General features: G+C 48.3%; 1 protein-coding gene across 1 annotated transcript in view; it reads left to right on the top strand.

Moving 5' to 3' along the window:
- Positions 1–20855, top strand: part of SERPINE2 (serpin family E member 2) — a 64370-nt gene that overhangs the window by 24445 nt on the left and 19070 nt on the right. Inside the window, exons 2-3 of the mRNA XM_039236833.1 lie at positions 13277–13557; positions 16122–16349. Of these exons, the coding sequence (XP_039092764.1) occupies positions 13299–13557; positions 16122–16349 (487 nt within the window). The 5' untranslated portion in view covers positions 13277–13298. The remainder of the gene's footprint in view (positions 1–13276; positions 13558–16121; positions 16350–20855) is intronic.

Below are 20855 nucleotides of genomic sequence, written 5' to 3'. Positions count from 1 at the left end.
CCCCCCCCCCCCCCCCCCCCCCCCCCCCCCCCCCCCCCCCGCCTCCCTGGCCTCTGCCTTCTGGATGCCAGTAGCTCCTCCCCCAGGCCCAGCTGTGACCGAGCTGTGTGCAGATGCCGCCGAGTGTCCCCGGGGGTGGCTCTAGGCCCTCGGGCGCGGGAGAGCGTGTCGTGCGCACGTCCGCGCCTCGGCGCCCCGCCTGTGCCGCCGCTGTCCGCGGATGCTCAGGAGAAGCAGGTGTCGAGCGGCCCTTCCAACGGCAGCCGTGGGAGCCGCGCCCCGCGTGCGGAGAGCCGGGCGGTGAGCCTGAGCCCTAGAAATCGAGAGTGCCGTCTACGCAGGCGGACACGGGCTCCCTCGTCCTCCCGCCGCCACCCGAATGGGGATGCCCCGTCTTCCTGTGCCTCCCTGGTGACGGCCCCCGTCCCCCGTCCGCACTGCAGCGGGCGGCCGGCGCAGCCCCTGCCTCTGGGCGCCCGAGGCAACGCGGGCGGTCCCGGCCCCCCCCCCCCCCGCCCCCGCAGGCCGCCTTTCCGGGTGCGGGGGCGCAGGGCACTCCCGGAGACCGCGCTCGGCGTTCACCTGCTGGGCCTCCTTTCCCGCTGCCCCCTTTTCACGAGGGAGGGAGGAAAGTAGGAGTCTGGGCCCAGTTTTGCTGTGCGAAGCATGGAGCTGCGTGTAATTAGCTCAGAGGGTTCGCAGGCCGCAAGGATCCCTTAGGGCGTGTGCGAGTGTTCGCGGGTTTTCTCTCTGTGCCTGGGGGTTCTGTGCCTGAACCTGGACGACAGAGCTGGCTTTGGCTTTGCAGGAGAGACTGCAGGTGGGGTGGGGGTGGGGGAGGGGCCAGGCAGGGGTGGGGGGGCAGCCCCGGCCCCCTGGAGTGAGCGCCGGTGACCCCGGGGCTGGGAACATCTTCCCGACGCTCTCTGGGCAGGAAGCTCCGGGTAGCACGGGGGTCCCCACCTCCCGCCGCAGAACTTGTTTGCAGCGGGCTGCATGTGAATTTTATTTGATGGGGGTGGACTGACAGCCCACGGCTTCAGTTACCGATCACACAAACGGAAAAGACTTGGGTCGAAGATTCCAGGGAGACCAGCCGTGATAGTTGGTGTCGGCACAATTGTGGCTTTGACAGGAGACGGTCTAGGACTTCAGACTGCAGCCTTGACGCTAAGTCAGGGCAAGTCAGTGATGCCGTTGTGTGACTGCGTGGAGGACAGTGGGGAGGTGTGCTTGCTTGTGCTCCAGCAAGGGCCTGACGCTTGGGGCCAGATGATTCGGGGGTGAGGGGGTATCTTGTACATGGTAGGATGTTCAGCAACACCCCTGACCTCAGCCCACGAGATCCCAGTAGCAGCCCCTCCCAGTTATGAGCCCCAAAAACGTCTCCAGACATTGCCACATGCCCCCTGGGGGGCAGTGTCACCGCCTTCCCGGAGAACCACAGCTCCAGAGTGACACACGTTCTGCCCCATTCTTGTGCCTTGTAAAGCTGTGGTCGCTTGTTTACTCCTAGTATTTGATGATTTCAGCGTAGGACAGAGTTAGAAAGAAGGCCGTGTTTCTTCACTTTTTCCTCGGCTGACCCTTTGAACTTCGTCATCGGAGGCAGCATGACAGGTTGGCTAAGAGTGTCCCTTTGTCTCTTTTAAGACGTGTCTTCACCATGCGTGCTCTGGGCAGATTATTTATTTATTCTGGGCTTCCATGTTTGTTATCTGTGAAGTATAAATACTACTGCCTACCTAGGTTGAGGATTCAGCTAGATGTTGAGTATATAAAATTCGAGGTTCGTTGGCATATAGTAGACATTCAATGAATGAGAGCGATTATTCTTAAGTGCTTAAGAATGTCCTCTCCATAAATTTTAAGCAAATTGCAATTTTTTAAGAGTTAGCAATAACAGTTGCTGTTGCTACGTAAAATAGTGATAGGAACAGCTAATCACCCTAGAACTACAATGTATTTCATAAATTCTGAGCCCCTACTGTATACCAGGTACTATGGTAAGTGCAGGGAATAAGAAAATTAATAAACTGTAATCCCTGCCTTTAAATATCTAATATTTAGCACTATATAAATGTGTCCAATCAGGTTCGTCAAATAGAACCATCACTTACTGCAGCAACTCCATGTGGAATGGCCTGTGGGTTGAAATGGAGTATCACACTCATCTGAGTGTATGTAAAGGGATCCCGACTATGTTATTTCTCAACTCTTTCTCCTTTCCCAGTAACTACTATCTTTTACTCAGGTTTTTATGATCCTGTGATTTAACCACTGTCTTGTGCTCTTTTCTGCTGCCCCTTACTACACATTTAAGCTTTATCTAAGTTCCCACTGCTGTAGCTTTATAAACAGAAAAAGGGATGCTTGTTTTACGTGGTGTGTTCACTATAGAAATTTTGAAAAATACGGAACAGTGTAAAGGATAATAAACTATGCTCCTATTTCCACCATCAGAATAATCATGTAGCTAATGTCTCTATATCCATCTTCTTAGTCTTTTCTTTATGCCTGTGTATTATTTCTGCGTAGCTCATTGTATCCTAATTTTCCTTTTTTCACTGAGGATATATCCAGAATGTATTTCCATGTCTTTACATTTTCCTCCAAGATAGTTTCTTAGCAGCTGGATGGATGTCTTGAGCTGACCCTGTGCTCTGCCAGAGGCAGCCCCTGGGCCAAGGAGAAAGTGAAAATGATTCACTGAGGAAGTGCTCTGGAGTGAAACAGCAAGGGAGGTGGGAAGTGGGAATTAAAAAGAAAGCGGCCAGTCGGGGCGATACTGGTGAAGCCCTGCCACCCAATCCCATGGGGAAGCTCTGGAGCATCAACTCGACCTTCACGGGCTCTCTGCCACCCAAAGGTAAAGGGGCTAAGCTTTCCCACCCCTACGTCAGCAGTTAGTGGCTGTTAGCCTCCAACAAGTTCAGAGAATGGTGTATGTGAACTCCCAGGCACTTAAGGCCCGCTGAGGAAATGGGCGCCCACTCACAGCAGCAATTCTGTGAGGGTAACAGGTACAAATGTTAGCTACGAAGTGCAAAAACCTGGTAAAAGGTCCCCCACAGCATCTTCTTCCTTGGAAAATATAGGTTGCAGTGATCACTGTTATTGCAATTATTTTTTGCAAAGAATATTGTAGCAATTCTACTAGAAATAACTCCACAGTGAACATGTTTAAGCCCAAATCTATGTGATTATTACCTTAGGCTGAATCTATAGAAAGGGTATCACTATTCTGATGGGTATATACATTTGTAAGATTCTGCATACCCCAAATTGCCTTGCAGAAAGTTTTTTAAAATCAATTTACACTTTCAACACCTCCTGATCCATTTTTTACGAGCCAACAACCTAGAGAGCATTGATTTCTCATCTATGAATTGAGGACCTATAGTCAACATCTGTTATTCAGAGGATTCAGAAAAGTCATGTCCATGGAGCTTTGAGTACAGACTGAATAAATAATACCTCACACTATAATTTTTTGAAATGTACCCAGATGCTATCATAGATAAAAAAGAATTTGCATTTCATTTGAGTGTTTGTCAATTCCTGGTAGTTTTTTTAATCATGTATATTCACAATTACTTAAAGTATAATTAGACGTGAAGTATCTGTAACATTTGTTTATATCTAAAGAAAGTGCTACCTTGTTTTAAAGATTGAGAACCACTGGTCAATATCACTCTAACATCTTGGGTCCTCTCTTGGTTGTCACTTAGGCAATCACCCATTTGAACTGCTGCATCTTAAAAATTTGTTAATAAGAAAGGCTATAGGACTTGATATCATAAGTGAAATGGATTTAGTGACCTAAGACAATAGAGTGGAAAACCTATGTCAGAACCATGGAATGTTTTGGGGAACATACCTACTTTTACTCCAATCATAATTGAACCCTTTCATTCTCTTACGGAGACACGGAAACACACTTAGCATAGTCTTGCCCTCTCTTAAAATAACCTAAGGAAGTTTTACAGAGACAGGGCTATATCAAGGTGGAAATATTGTGTTTGACCCATTTCCTTAGCTTGTTCATTGAGACTTTTTAAAGAATCATTGCAATAAAAATCAGAGACTATTTCAGGTCGTGAGCAATGAGGAAGACGAGGGGAAAGGAACCAGCATTCATTGGGTACCACTCTGAGGTCAGCGCTGTGCTAGTTACTGTCTGTTTTTCTGTTCGTGTTAATGGGATTCCCATGACCGCTGTTGGAATTTGATTTGTACGAGAGCACAGAGGAGAAAGCTTAGATTGGTAAAGATTGTGCCTTGCCTCGTATCTCTTGGTTAGTAGATAGTAAAATTGGAATTGGAAACTTAGATGAATTTCTCCTGACTCTTAGAGGAAAACAGAATAAATGTCTCATGGTCTTGTATTCTAAAGGAGAGACCACTAGCAAACCCCTGTTGCCTTCTTCCTCCTACGCCCCCGTTTGTCCCCAAAGAGATTTTAGAATGGATGATATGTACATGAAAGGTACTTGGATGTCAGAGTGTACTTAACAAAGTGTGTCTCTTTGCAGAAGGAACCTTTGAGACATTGTTGCCATACATTTCAGCTTCTGAAAATTTTATTCCTGAGCATTTTGGGGTTCCTTTTGGCTAAATTAATTAGTGTCATAGATCAACCGTGCACTTGAAGTCTGATAAAAATTTAAGAAAAAAATCCTAAGAGGTTCATAAGCTTCCCTCAGTAACCTGTAAGAACATTTTAAAACCACTGAGCTACTGTTACTTTGATCAGCTGGCATTTCCTGTGTCTTCTCTGAAGTTGTAAAGAAGCTGACTCACTCTGCTAACACTCCGTTTACTTCCCAAGGGTATTACGATGCACTTTAGTTTTGCTTGTTCATCTAATTTTCTATCGTAAGAGAATGTGGTTGGTATTAGGAAAATGAAGACAGGTTTTGACGGAATCTGTTTCAGTAATGCCGGCTGAAGTCTGAGAGGCCAGGGTCGTCTGGCCATGCTCCATTTTTTATAGGACCATGTTTGAGCCTTAACCTCACCTACTGGTGCATGACAGCCACTGTCACTTTGCAGTGGACCAACTCCTGAGCTGTCTAGAATGCCTCTTGCCAAACACCCCTAAGAGTTAGACCTTCGCTTGCTGACAGAGTTTTGGAGGGCAGCATTTGGGCCTGACTGCTGGGCATCCCAGTCCTATGTAAGGCCACGTGGACATCTCTGGTGGCTCAGCACTTTTCCTTTGCTCTTGGAAGGCTCTAGAAAGCCCTGTCCAGAAAAACTGGTGGGAGATGTCACTGTTCCAAATAATCCAATGCGACGTTTTTCTCTATAGCCCACATAGAAGAAGTGGTTGGGTCAATGGAAAAAGAGTAAGAGGCCTTGGGTCTAAGAATCAAGAAACTACAACCACAGAAACCCCAGAAGGATATCTGAAGTTCCCCAGTCCTCGAGAAAGTGTCAGCTTTCATTGAGAGGAAGGGCTGGCTGTCACTCCTTTCCACCTGAGATAAACTGGGACACTCTCCTTGTCATGCCAGATGCCAGTTGTTTGTGCCAGGTACTCACACAGTTTGGTTCCCACCAGCCACTAAGATGGGTTTGATCCAGGAGACAAACTGCCTTTCCAAGAGGGTGATCCATATTGATTGTCCCAGCCTGGTTTGGAATGCCCATCTCTCTCCCCCATCTTTTCCTCACCCAGAGTTCCTCCATGGGCTCTGTGGCCAGGCAGGGCAAACCTGTTCACAGGTGAGCAGTCTCTCTTTCACGATTTGCCCTTTCACATTTGAATATAGTCCAGGGAGTGCTGTCAGTGGCTTTTGGATTTTCCACATCGCCCAGGATTCTCAGTTGCTTTGGAGTTTATTTGGTGCGGATACTCAGACTGCCTCTCAATACTCTCGCTCCCCAAGAGGAACCAGAGCTCCTTTGAGAAGTGGCTGCTTCTGCCTGGGGCAGGAAGGGTGCAGAACAGGCCTGGGATATCTTGTCAAAGCACAAAACAAGGAAGCCGTTGGGACTGTGAGGTCCTGTGAAAGGCTCAGGCACAGCCTGACGAGGCTTGTTTTGAGCATCAGAAAAAATAAAATTTTGGTGGTTCAAGATCCTTAAAATATAGTGAAAAACAAAGTCAGTTATACTAAGCAAACAAACCAACCTCTGCCCCCTCCCCTCCGGTCAGCTCTGAGATCTAGGGTAACCTAGTCATCATTTGAGGAACCGTCTGTCTAAGGAATGAACCAGCACTCATTCGGCTTTTTTGCCCTACAAGCTAAACCTCAGGATAACGAACTTGGAATGGAAAATTTCTGTTGAGAGAAGTATCCAGCTAATGAAGTTAAAACTACAACAGCATCATTTGGCAACCCCTCATGAAACAAGGCACTTAGACAGTGATCACCAGCAGCTTCTAACATCACAAAAAAGAGCCATGTGGCCACTTTCTCCTGCTTCCAGCACCAGCTACAACACCCTTGTGCAACATTCTTGCCAAAAAAAGAAAGAAAGAAAGAAATGTGAATCTGGTCAGCCTCTAGAGCAGAGGTGGCAAACCTTTTATAAGGGGCTGGACAGGAGATGTTTCTGGCTTTGCTGACCTTTCAGTCTGTGTCGCAACTGAGCGACTCTTTTCAACTTGCTGTAGGAGCTCAGGGCAGCCTTTTAGACAAAACAAAAAGCATGGCCACCTCTCACGCAGGAGTTTGCAGACCCCTGCTCTGGGTCTAACTACAAACTTACAGGAAGCACAGAAGAAAAGAGGAACTAACTTGTTAAGCTGCGTCACATGAATGCCGTTAGCAAAATCGAGACCGTGGGGACACTCTGCAAGACAAAATACCCCGGTTTCTTCAACAAAAAAAGTTCAGAGGAAAAAGTTAAAAATAAAGCAACTAGTTGAGGTGCCTGGATGGCTAAGTCAGCTGAGATCCGACTTCAGCTCAAGTCATGATCTCACGGTTCGTGAGTTCGAGCCCCGCGTCAGGCTCTGTTCTGACAGCTCGGAGCCTGGAGCCTGCTTGGGATTCTCTGTCTCCCCCCACCTCTCTCTCTCTGCCCCTCCTCTGTTCACGCTCTCTGTCTCTCTCAAATATAGTAAATAAACATTTTTTAAAAATTAAAAAAAATAAAGCAACTGGGATAAGATTTTTTTAAAGACAAGAGATCTTTCAACCAGTTGTAATGTATGGAGTTTATTTAGATTCCGATTCAAATAAACTATTAAAAAAATGGAATGCTAGGTACGCTAGTAAAGAGTTACTAATTTTTGAGTGGGACTGCTACTGTATACACTTACACATGCATTCCTTCGGTTTGGAGTGTATGTTGAAGGTATTTCAAAATACATACGATGATGTCTAGAATTTGCTTTAAAACAGTTTTCCATTTTAGAAGAAATAAAATAATCCATGAGTTGCTCACTGTTGTATCTGGATGTTGGGTCCTGGGGATTTATGTTTTCATATATTTGAAATCTTTCATGACCTAAAGATTTTGATACATACATTTTATACAATACATCCCTTGAAACGTATTTCAGAGAATGAGAAGGGATAGAATGCTTACCCTTTAGTAGACCCTCCTGGGCCCTCGTAAAGCAGATGTGAATCATCTGGCTAAGAGTCGGGGCCAGAAGGCTTCCAGTGTTTTCCCCTGAAACTGTTTATATACATCTTATTTTTAAAATTTTTTTAATGTTTTTATTTATTTCTGAGAGAGAGAGACAGCATGAGCAGGGGAGGGTCAGAGAGAGAGGGAGATACAGAATCTGAAACAGGCGCCAGGCTCTGAGCTAGCTGTCAGCACAGAGCCTGATGTGGGGCTCGAACCCACGAACTGTGTGATCATGACCTGAGTGGAAGTTGGATGCTTAACCGACTGAGCCACCCAGGCGCCCCATCTAATTAAAAAAAATTTTTTTTAATGTTTATTTTGAGAGAGGGAGAGACTGAGCACAAGCAAGGAGGGGGCAGAGATGGGGGGAGACACAGAATCCGAAGCAGGCTCCAGGCTCCAAGCTGTCAGCACAGAGCCCAACACAGGGATCGAACTCAGGAGCTGTAAGATCATGATCTGAGTCAAAGTCGGAACCTCAACCGACTGAATCCCCCAGGCGTCCCTATGCATCTTATTTGTTACACTAAATAGAGCTGACAGATATCATATTATTTATCATTTGAGCTGACAGATACCATTTTATTTATCTTTTGCTCAGGTATTCTACTTAACATACGTTTCATTTTGTAAAAAATAAAAGACTTAGGTTGAAAATAAGCTTCATCTTCTGTGACTGGCTGTATCCATCTGCCATGGTGTAATCAGTGAGCACTCATTCACCGCAGGGGCCCGGCCACGAGCGCTTTCACAGCCCGGAGAGGTGATGTAAGACATGGTGACCAGTGGCAGCCAGTGGACTAGGCAGCAGGCAGCGGAGGGCGCGGGGCACGCAGGAAGCCCGCCCCTAGCCCCCAGCCAAGGTCACTGTGTATGCGAGAGGCTGCCCTGGCACCCAGGGCCCACCATTACCAGGGTCCTGTTCTTTCTTCTTTTTCCTGAGAATAACTCTAAATCCAGATTGTACGTGATACCTTCGAACGCATAGTTGCTTAAAATATTTTTAAAATGCCTTTTATTCCAAACCAAACCCTTGAGCAGCCAGATTAGTCCCATGAGTCAACCTCTGATTTAGTGACTACCACTGATAAGGCCCTAAATAAGACCCTGCGGACAGGCAGGCCCGTGGCCCTGCTTTCTGTGAGCTTCCAGTCGGGGGTGGGGTGGTGAGGGGGTTGGGGAATGTACTTGAAAAACAAAATGAAAGGTGCGGATGAGAAGTCCTGTGGAAATTCAGAAAGGGAGGAAAACAGACCCATCTGGGACAATCAGGAGAAGCTTCCCACAGGCCACTGAAGGCGGGGGTGGGGGGGTGGGGGCAGGAGACTGGCTGTCACCAGGTGGAGAGCAAGGAAGAGAAGGAAAGACATGAGCACAGGCAAGACCAAGGCTGAGACCTTTAAGAGGAAAGCTGGCAGTCGTCACAGCCCAGTGGCCTCTCCGTAATCCACCTATGGAGGAATTTTCAGGCCAAGATCATGTTCTGAACAGTCAGGTGAACATAGGCAGCAAATGGATCAGAGTGTGGCACTGACATCATGCAGGGGGCTGGAGAAACGAGCTGCAGACCTGAGCGTCCCCAGTGTGGGTGCGACGGTTGAAGCCATGGTGGCTGTGGATGGTCTCTGAGGCCCGCCCCTTCTAAGGGAGACCTGGCCTCACATAAGGATGCACAGTGAGTCCTTCATTTGCACAACTAGCTCGTTATTTACTTCGCTCAGTCTGGTTTAAAGCTCCAAGCCATACCCAGTTGCAGTAAAACCTTGGTTTGTGAGCATAATTCATTCCAGAAACATGCCCATAATCCGAAGCACTTGTGTATCAAAGCAAATTTCGAGAACCATCGGCTCAGCTGTGATCACGTGATATCCAATGTCAGGTAGTACTCGTCCTGAGAGACGTGGCTCGTTTATCAAACTAAAATCTATGAGAAGTGTTTGCTGGTCTTGCGGAATACTCCCAGACCCAGTTCTTCACTATCCAAGGTTTTACTGTACTTTCAAAACATCTCCGACCCTGGAAGGGAAAGATTGGGAGTAAGAGAAACTGAAAGTATGTGGGGAAAGAGAATCTAATGTTTGAAGCCATACGCCTATGCTGCTGGCTTTATTTATAGGTTTCTGATCTACCTCTAATGATAGCCAAACCCAGACTCTTGGTTTCTTGTTGTTGTTGTTGTTGCTTTGTTTTGTTTCTCCTGTTACGAAAAGATTATTCAAGAAATGGAAACATTCACACAGATTTCTGATCTTCCATCTTGATGCTGTGTGGTACATTTGGGCAACAGCTTTATTCTTTCTCCCTGACTTGAAAGCTTCCAGTGTAATTTCTCTTTATAAATAAACAGGAGGTTACTGTGTTCTTCCCATAATGAAAAGCTGCTTGCCGTAGAGAGTAAGCATTTTAAAGACTAGTTAAGTTCAGCAGGTAGTTTATGTGAAAGATGGTCTATTTGGACATGAATCTCTATCAGTTAAGAGCTTTATAAGCCAAAGGAATTTATGGATCAGCACCTCCTCTCCTGGCTACTGACCTTTGGAGAGGAACGAAACTTAGTCTCAGACATGTACACAAGCCAGGTGAGCTTAAACGAGGGAGCATTTAGCCTAGGAAACTGAGGCCAAGAAGAAGTTATGCCCAGACATCAATCAAAAATAGCTCCACTTCCAAGTCCTGCATAGCTCCGACACTGTCCCGGGGCACTGTTATGAAATCGCACATAGACATCTCTCAAAAACTCCCCAATCCAAGACACCCAAGAAAAACACTCATGGCAGCCTCCACCCCCCCCCCCCCCATAATGAAACCGTTCTTCTAGCAGAAACTCCTAACCAAGCAAAATTCTGCCAAATAAGATGGCTATTTATTTGGGAGACTATCCTTGCTGACTCCAAGACATTGGGGCTGTTACATTTTTTTCTCTCTTACTGATCCGTTCTACCTGTTTTACAGCCATCTACATAAATCTGTGGTGTGTGGGTGAATCCACTTGAAGCTATCAGAGACAAAAGCAATTTGATGTCCTCTATGAGTGTGCAGATTCAAATATTTATTCAAGTGTTTGCCAGTCCAGGAGGATTTCTTTGGGAGTTTGGGGAGCAGAGGTTAGGCATACTGAAGTAACATCAGAAGAGACTGCAAAGAAGAGTCAATGATTCAGATTGATGAAGTTCGTGCCAGTTACCAGATTTGAAACATTTGTGACAAAGATTGTACAGATTGTGTGTACTTGTAACAGCTTTGTGGTATATTAAGTTTTAAAGAGGAGATTTGGGGGGCACCTGAGTGGCTCAGTTGGGTCTGACTTCAGCTCAGGTCATAATCTTGCAGTTTTGGGGATTTGAGCCCCACGTCTGGCCCCCTGGTAACGGCTCAGAGCCTGGAGCTTGCTTCCAACTTTATGTCTCCCTCTCTCTCTCTCTCTACCCCTCCCCTGCTCGCTCTCTCTCTCTCTCTCTCAAAAATAAAATAAAAAACAATTAAAGAAAGAGGATATTTATTTCCAGAAAGAAGGAAGGGAGGGCAGGAGGCCACAGTGTCTAATTTTTAGATGAAGTGAGTAAAGCCTCCATAGTCAGCATTTGGAAGCCCTCCAGCATCCAACAGGCTGAAAGAAACTCAGGCTCATCATGGCAGTAGAGCCAGTCCTAGGTGCCAAAGTCAAAATAGGCCACGCTGGCCATAGGAAAGCCCCAAGTAGGAGCGTATGTAGGTCACTTACATGGTCTGAATTTAGACCGCCTGTCGTAACACAATTATTTTACAAGGAAGCCCTGGAGAAACTCCCAAGCGTTCTACATTTTTAAAAACATGAATCTTTCACAAGTTCTGAGAAAATTGCAGCATCCCCTTGAATGATGGTCTTAGCAGTTCACCTTGTAGCCCTGGATGGGGTTGGGGGGGGGGGGGAGTGTAGGTGCCGAAGTCTGATCTTGAGGACAGTCCTCTCCCCAGCCCAGTGAATTTCTCTCTCCTTGGAAAGTGTCTGGAGCTCACAGGCTCAGGACTAAACACAACCACTGTCTCTGGCACACTCAACAAACATTATTTTGATCCAATGAAAAATAATTAACAAAAATAGAACAAATATACGCCATCAGGTTTAATCCCACATGTATTTATTGAACATCTACTATGTCCTGGAATGGGAAGCAAGGATAGTTGCGTACAAAGGAAGACAAGGAAGGCCCAAATGCTAGTTTTTTTGCCTAACGTTCCAGGCGCCCTCTCTCTGGAGCCTACAGACCTTATCCCCTCCACTCCAGGGCCCCAGTTTCCTAAAAGGCCCCCCTCTCTTTCTTGTTCTCTGTGGACATCTCCAACGTCTCACACGGAAATGCATGTCACAGGAGGGCCAATTGGGTCCCTCTGGAAGCTTGGCTCTACAAGGCAGGAATCAAATTAGCCACATCACAAATTCTGTTTTTATTTTGCTGACTCCCTCTTTTAAGTCCTTATTTAATGAAAGTATTTGCCTTTCCATAAACACATGTAAATTTCCCACCTCTTACTTGTTACAGCCAAAGGGAGCTCAGTAAGTGGTAATCGGGGAAAAACTTGTATTTCAAACAAATCCCTGTAATTGAGAATATCTGTATAAAGGTGCTATTTTCACAACTGATACATTTACCAATTGTTCTGCCCTATTGTAGATTTAAGGGTGTCACTTAAGTTTGTTTTTCTTACTATTTCTAAGTGTTTTGTTTATTTTGAGAGAGAGAGAGGGAGGGAGAGAATCCCAAGCAGGAATGTGCTGTCTGTCAGCACAGAGCCTGACGCGGTGTTGAGTCTTCTAAACCATGAGATTATGACCTAAGCCAAGATTAAGAGTTGGACGCTTAACCAACTGAGCTACCCACATGCCCCATAAATTTATTTTAATTAGCAATCTCTTAAGAAAATAGCATGCTTATGGTAAAAAAAAAAAATGAGGACATATGGTTATAAGGTAATCATAGTGACCCAAGGGATTCACTCCCTTTTTTAAACCCCTCCAGTGGTTTCCTGTGACCTTAGAATGAAATCCAAGAGCCGAACGTATGAGGGTCTATGGGCCTTGGGGATCCAGGCCCTTCTTTCCCCTCACGTCCACCCTGAGCTCTCTCTGCATGGCCACGTGTTGGTGGGGGGTGGGGCATGCATCTTTCTCATTCAGGACTCCCCTCACACGTGTTCCCACAGCTGAGGTGTCCTCTTCTTCTGTATTCCCACCTTGTCCTTCATTGGTGCACACGCTGTGTTTTTTCACCGTGAACCTGATCCCTCTCTGAAGTTACCGTACCACTTACTGGTTTATTTTCTGTCTCCCGTCTAGAAGTGAACTCCAGGAAGGCAGAGGTCTTGTCCATCTGTTTATAGTTGTTTGCCCAGCACTTCAAAAAGGGCCTGGCAGGCAGCAGCTCTTGGCAGATATTGCTTCGATTGAATGAAAGGTGGTTGGTTGTAAGACTGAACGGTGTCTGACGCATAGTTGGGAACCTACCAGATGGTGGCTCCCTTCCTCTTACCCTCCCCCAAACTACAGCAACCACTGATTTAATCAACCTCATTTGATTTCAGATAAATTAACAAGGCACTCCGTTACACTGAGTACAGTCAACCTTACCTGGTTGAATATAAAGTAGCCCCCCCCGCCAAAGTACTCACTTAGGAATTCACATATTGTTTTGATCTTCTCTTTCAGGTTGTCCTTGCCGGAAGGAACCATGAATTGGCATTTTCCCTTCTTCCTTGTGGCCACAGTGACTCTGCCCTCTGTGTGCTCTCAGTTCAACCCCCTGTCTCTTGAGGAACTAGGCTCCGACACAGGCATCCAGGTTTTCAACCAGATTATCAAATCCCGGCCTCATGACAACGTGGTCGTGTCCCCCCACGGGATCGCCTCCGTCCTGGGGATGCTTCAGCTGGGAGCCGACGGCAGGACTAAGAAGCAGCTCACCACGGTGATGAGATACGGCGTGAACGGTGCGTGCCTCCGGGCTGTGGCTGGTGGGACCCCGAGGGAGTCCTGCGTCTGGAGGGGTGTCGCTGGTACCATTCCGGGATTTAGGGCTGTCCCCTCCAAAGGACAGATGCTGCAATGCTAGAAGTTAGGAGAACTGGATTCTGGTCTCTTCTCTAGCCCTGGGGCTTTAGGTCAGTCCCTTGATCTCTCCGTGCCCCGGTTGACTCATCTCTAAAAAGAAAGCTTTCCACCCGCCCCACCTCCATGGTGCATCGGGCTAAAAAAAAAATGGCATCATGGTTGTGAGCTGGGGGAGGGGTGGGTGTGGCACGGGGGAGCCTCGTGGTGAATGCACCTTCCTGTGTCTTAACTGTGCTGGTGACCACATGAATCTAAGGGAGTGAGAACAGTACAGAGAGCCCCCCCACACACACTCACACACAGACACACGCACGTGCACGTAATGCAAAACACGTGCAGTGTGCGTGAGCTCGGTGCACTGTGCCCACGGCAGTTTCCAGGTTGTCATACTCCTACCGCTGGGGGAAAATGATTGAAAGGCCCATGGGGCCACCCCGTCCTTTGTTTGGCAACTTCCTGTGAATCTATCATTATTACAAAATAACAAACCGAGAAAAAAAATTTTAAGTAGAGCCGGATGGAAAAAGTTTGGGTTGCTTTGAGTTACCCGCGTCAGCGTGAGCGTTTCTGTCCCCCAGCACCGTGGCCTTGTCGCTCCAATTCACGTTTCGTCCCCCAGAGCCCGCCTTCCACCTGCCTCTCGGGCAGGTGCCGTGTATGAGGGGGCAGAGAGGGCTCTGGAGCCCTTTTTTGGCGCCACCAGGTGCCATGACCTTGAGCAAGTCGCTTTGCACATGGAAGTCTTCCTTACTGTTTTGGAGAACATGGGAGTGTCCCTTTCCTTGGTCTTCCACCTCTGTTAGCCATCAAGTTCCAGGACTGTTGACTGCATTGATGCCTTCAGCTGGGAGAGCAGGACAGGTGGGGGTCAGGGGTCAAGCGCTTTGTGCCTCCCTCGACGCCCCCCGTGGGCAGGGCTGTGCCGTGTGCCGGGCACCCTGCTCTGCTGACACGGCCCTCAGTGCTGCAGGAGTCTGCGGTCCCCTCGCCGGTCAGAGGCACGGGAGGGCTCAGTACCGGCCACGCGCCACGTTCTGCCGCTGGCTCGTCAGTTCAGCAAACTCGTGGCGATGTATAGCTGCACAGTGAATCACTGCTTGCATTTCTGGCCGTTACCAGTGCCGTCCAGACCCTGACAGCAGCCAGCCCCCTCCCGGGCAGCAACTAGAGTTTTGCCATTTGTGTTAATGCTGAGCCACGTTCGTTTTAAGCAGGATTTCTCAAGTTGTTGACGCTGCTGCCTGTCGGTGGCTTCCTCCCCGCACTCTCTCCGTCTCCCAAGTCACTGGCAGTCAGGCGTGTGGTTGAACCTGACGTCGGTGGCAGGATGAGCCCTTGTTTTCCAGGCCCTTGTTCGGGCTCAGCCCCTGAGAACTCAAGTGAGTGATGCTCTTACTGAGAACAGAGGCAGGATGGTTTGGGGCCATGGAGCGAGATCGATGGCAGTGTTTTCCTGGCCGGAGATCAGGGCGTGTGCAGGAGGCAGTGTGGCCAGAAAGGTCGCCCTGCAGAACAGCGCACAGGGGTGGGGTCGTGAAAGGCCAAACAAAGGGCCAGCAGGTTGCCTCCTTGCACCCCATGGCATGCTCCCCCTACCTTCATTTAAGGGATCTGGAAAAGTTGACCCTCTGGGCGTGTGACACATCTGCTCTCCAGGGGCCCATCACTGTGACTCCGTGGGCTGTTTTAGGACCGTGTCATTTTGATAGGACCTCAAGTGAGGAACCCAAGAACTTGTAATTCAAGCTCACTCCAGAGCTCACACATCACACATCCTTATAATTTATCTGCCTCTTTTCCATGTCCTGAAACCAAATGGAGCATGTATGAATGGCTTGTGTAAAATAAAGCCTACATTGCCATAAAATTAATCCCCTTGCTTTTTGAGCTTGGTATCAAGTAAAAAATCACACTCTTCTTGGATGGTGGCACAGGACAATTTTTTATAGTCTTTCTAATGCTTATTTTATTCATTTTTTTTTTTCCAAAATAGAAAAACGAAATCGCATTGTTAAATCTTTGGCAGGAAAGGAAATAGTACTAAAGACCATTACGAAAGAAAAAGAGAAGAATGAGTAACATTCCTTGGCTTTATTTCCCCCTGGCGACATAAGGAAGACCTTGCCAGCCTTCCTGTCGGCCCGGCACCAGGAAAGTCTCCCCAGAGGACCAGGTTCATGTGGGGAAGGTGTTGAGATGCCACAGTATGGTGTTTTGATGGTAAAAACACCATTGATTTTTATGAACCATTGATAACTTTACCCTCCTTCCCCTTGTTAACACAAGGCCACTGAGAAAGCAAAAGACTTCGTCTCTCGCTGCTAAGGCTTATCTTGTTTATCCTGTGCTTGGTTGCCATGCAAAGAAAGAGGTTTTTAAAAAAAAAAATAGCTTTTCTGAATTCTTGTGGAAATACAGCTGCATCTTCTCGTTTCCCCTCCAGGAGTCGGTAAGGTGTTAAAGAAGATCAACAAGGCCATCGTCTCCAAGAAGAATAAAGACATTGTGACGGTGGCCAACGCAGTGTTCGTGAAGAATGGCTCCAAAATGGAAGTGCCTTTCGTTACGAGGAACAAAGACGTGTTTCAGTGTGAAGTCCAGAACGTGGACTTTGAGGATCCAACCTCTGCCTGTGACTCCATCAACGTGTGGGTTAGAAACGAGACCAGGGGTGAGTGGCCTCAGTTCCCTGGGACTCCTGTGTGCCGTCCTGTAGTCTGAATGAAAGCGTGCGTTGGACTCTCAGGTTCTAACAGGCGTCCGCAGGTCCCGTGATCCTCCCGTTGAGAAACGCCTGGACCCAACTGGCTGGTGTCTGTCTTTTCTCTCTTGGGTGGCTCCCCGACTCAGTCTATCTTCCTTCCCCTTTTTTGCTGCCACGACTCCGGGTGCCCTCTGGGGTCTTGCTCCCTGTGGCACGGGCAGCAGAGCAGACGCCGGCCCCGCTGACTCTCCCCTGTCCTCCTTGCATCTCCCCTCCCGCGGCCTCGCCTGCAACCCGAGGCCAGTTCTAAAGCTTCACTCGCTCAGTCCTTCCCCCTTTCGTATCTGTTGTTCCCTTTGCCCGGAATGCCCCTGTCCACCTGCGAGATTCGAGATGGATCTCTGTCCTTGCTTCCCTTGCCTCTGGTTGCCATCACCTCCAGGAGGTAGGTGCCCCCTTTTGCTGACGCCTGGCGTACGATTCTGCGTTTTCCAAGCCCCTTCATTATAGCACTTTCCACGCTGTATAATGATTGCCTGTTTGCATGTGTTTCTCCTCTCATTAAGCTGAGGAAATGTCTAACGTGGGTGTTTTAAACCTGTTAATTTGTAAACTGGAGGTCTAGGTGGGAATGTTCTGGAGTAGCGATGGGGCCAGAACAACAGGAAATTCAGGCGGCAAGCACAGATTGGGGAGCCTGATTTTCATAGGAGGGAGAGTTCGAGTCACAAGAGTAGAAGCAGAGAAGTCTCAGTAGACCCAATGGACTCCGTTGTGGCCCAGCGTCAGAACGTGAGGAAACTCTGGCTTCTTGGGTCCTGCTTCTCAAAGTGTGGTTCCTCGGGTGCCCGTGTCAGAATTACCCAGGGCATTTGTTTAGAATGCACACTGGACCCCAGCCTCCCATATCAGCATCTCTGAGGGAGGGGCCTAGCATTCTGCATGAAAACCACCAGACGTGTGTATGTGAATGCCCGAGAGCTTAGGACAGACTCGTGAAGAGATAGGCCAGGCGTGCCCCCGAGGGTGGAGAAGCCAGGCGTGGTTGTGGTAAGTCCACAGCACTCCTCAGTAGGCTCCCAGACAGTGCAACCCGGGTGCCTTCCTAAAACCGCAAAAACGATCAGGAGACCCAGAAACGTAAGGGGTTAGTGGGTCTTTCTGGGCCCAGAGGCCTAAGAACAGCAGCAGGAGGTTGCTGGTGCTCAGAGCTAGACGGCTGGATGACCGTGGCCTGCGCGTGCCCCCTGCCAGCCTTCTTCTTTACCAACAGACTGGTAATAGGAAGTCGCATTGGCATGCCATGTGCTCGACCGTGTTCAAGTGACTTGGACACACGTTGACTCAGTTGCTTGCTGCCTCTGGGGCGGGGAGCGTGGTGAGCCCCAGTAATGCTTTTTCAAATTGGCAGACCTCTTGGAAAACAAAGATTTTGACTATTCACCTCACTGTCCTGCAGCGAAATTCGTAGCTTGTGTAACCTATGCACAAGTACCCGACACTTCTAAAAAGTAACATAATGCTGAGCTGTAATACAGGGAGGAACAGAACTAATTGATGTATGTGGCTCAGCAGGGAAACCCTCGGGTACGAGTACACCCGGGGAACTATCAGCCAAGCAGTCCTATTCTGAGAATAGTTGTGAACGGATGGGTACGAAAACAGGCAGAGACGGGTGTGTCGTCCTGGTGATATGAAAACCACGAGCCGCCTTCCTGTTTCTCTGAAGTGAGTTTTTTCCTAAAGCGGTGCAGTGCTCTTGGTCAATTTCAGAACACGATAAGAGCAGCTCCCACTCGATTTGCACGGCAGTCCCATACCCGGAAAATTCGGTGTACCTTACGTATGTGCCGCAAAACAGGTAGCTTTGTGTTTACAAGGGAAGACGAGAGAGGTTCTGGGCCCAGGTGATGATAAGCCAGCTTCTTGCCAGTGTGAATATCCAGTGGGGTGTCTGAAAGCTATACAGGAAGCAGACACGTCTGCAGTGTGTAGGATGGTTTTGAGCCTGTCGGGCCACCTGCCAATCAACTGAAAACTCTCCTACAAATTTCCAGATGGCCCCTGGGGTGACCTGCCTCACGGAGAGGCACTCACCCGCCTGGGAGAGCCCAGGACCCTGGAGACTGAACAGTCTCTGTGCAGAAGACTGCCCAGTCCGGCCCACAGAGGTGACTGATCCCACCCCCTGCAGGGTAGGAGAGCCAGACATGGGGTGTGATGTGGTGCTGGCCCGCCAGGGCCGCCCTGCCCACCTCTCCAGCCTCAGCTTCTCCTCCACATGCTCTGTGCTCCGGCCGTGCACACTTCCTCCCTGCCCACCCCCTGCAACTTGGCTGTGTGTTCCCTCCTGTCTAGCCCCCACCAGTGCGTCCGGCCACCTAGGATACTATTCTCCCCACTTGCCCCTCGTTAGCCTATCCATTTCCACGCTGTCCCGTGCACGGCGTAATAGTTAAAAAGCAAGGGACCAAGTTTGAATGTCAGTGCTGCCACTTACTAGCTGTGCAACCTTGGGCACGTTACTTTACCTCCCTGTGCCTCAGAGTCCTACATCTGTCAAATGGAGATACGACAGTGATACCTACAAAAGTAGTTACATCAACATTGAGGTTTTCGTGGGCAGGTGAGTAATACACACAAAGCATTTAGCAAGGTGCCTCGCACTTAACAAGTGTTTGACAAATGTCAGCTATTTCTATGGCCATGACTTGGTAAGCCTTCTTCAAGGAACCCGTCCCTAACCTTGCTGACTAGATCCGAACACTCTCTCATTTGGCCTCACTTTGACCTTGAAGTATTTCTTCCTATTGGATACACTTTGTGAGCCCTTTATGCCAGCCTCCAACTCTCTCTCCCCCACAGCTTTTTGAAGGCGGTGTTCATTTTTGCTTGTTTTCTTACCTAGGAAAGCACTTGGCAAGTAGGCATCCAGGAGGGGATGGGGGGTCGGCACATCAATGGATAGGTAGGTAGGTGGGTGGCTGTGTGGCTGAGGAGGTGCGTGGCTGGGTGGCCAGGTGGCTGGATGATGCATGTTTACTGTATGCAGTTAGAGATGGCGGGTCCCTCATGTGCCTCCTGCTAACCATGCATTCCTTACCTTTTTATCATTTCTTGCTATTTCTTCATGACCCTGTATGGTATCTTAGTCCTACAGGTGAAAATCGAGGCTTTATTTACCATAACGAGATTTCTTTAGACATTATTGAGCACTAACTTGAACATAGAGCTAGGCTTGATTTTTTAAAATAAGATTTATTTATTATTTTGAGAGAGAGAGAGAACACGTGTGAGTGGGGAAGAGGCAGAGAGGCAGAGAGGGAGAGACAGAGAGAGAATCCTAAGCAGGCCCTGTACTGTCAGCACGGAGCCCGACGTGGGGTCGGAACCCATAAACCATGAGATCATGACCTGAACCGAAGTCTGACACCAACTAGTGAGCCACCCAGGTGCCTGAGGTCGGCTTTACCATTAAAAAGTGAACAACGGGGTCCTGGCCCTGGTGCAGTTTATGGTGAGAGCTTGGGGAGAGAGACACATTATGTGGCCGGGACGGAATACCTCAGGATGGGGGCTCCGAGTGTTGAGCTTTATGGAAACTCATGGGAGTTGGGGAGGAGGGTCAGAGGACAGTTATAGAGGTAGAGAGGGAGCTGTGTCTTAAAGGCACATGGGGTTGGGCTGGGTGATGTTCCCAGCAGAGGCAAGACGCAACCTTCGCTGGCAGGTGCTTGGTGTGGCTGGAGCACAGAGATCTAACGTCCGACCCGCAGGACCAGGCCACCCTTGCATAGAATGGTGGCCGTTTGTGGCCTGTGTATTTTCCTTTAGGCCCTGACTTAGCGTCGGTGCCCCCTTGTGTAAGAAACGAGTCACACAACTCTGGGGTCTGGGAAACCTCGGGGTGTGCGCCTTTACCACGACTTATCCAAATATTTATTGAGCCTCCAGATCTTCTTGAACATCATTTAAAAGGTCTTGAAGCTCTCGGGGCGCCTGGTGGCTCAGTCGTTAAGCATCCAAGTTTGGCTCAGGTTGTGATCTCATGGCTCCTGAGTTTGAGCCCCTGCACAGAGCCCACTTCAGATCCTCTGTCTCCATCACTCTCTGCCTCTCCCCTGCTCACTCGCTCCCACGCTCTCTCTCCCTCTGTCTTCTCTCACTCTCAATAAATAAATAAAGTAAACAAATGGACTTAAAGCTCTCTCTACTGAATTAGACATTCTTGCTTCTTCAAAAACTATTGATTTTACTCTCAGCATTTAAAGAATTATAACAGGCATTTATATCATGGCATTACACATTTTTTAAATACGCCAGGGCCAAAAGCTACAGTGAGTTAGTAAACTAATTTTTAATCGCTTCAGATATTGGTGGCCCCTCGTAAACACACAGCTGAATCTTCAGAGATAGAGCATAGAGGCCATTAATGAAAACCCAAACCTTGAAGCACAGATAGCAAGCACGCAA

The sequence above is a fragment of the Hyaena hyaena genome, unplaced genomic scaffold, assembly GCF_003009895.1.
Source record: "Hyaena hyaena isolate Hyena2069 unplaced genomic scaffold, ASM300989v1 scaffold_117, whole genome shotgun sequence".
Taxonomy (NCBI): domain Eukaryota; kingdom Metazoa; phylum Chordata; class Mammalia; order Carnivora; family Hyaenidae; genus Hyaena; species Hyaena hyaena.
The sequence above is the reverse complement of the archived record's forward strand: the minus strand, read 5'-3'. Positions and strand labels throughout refer to the sequence as shown.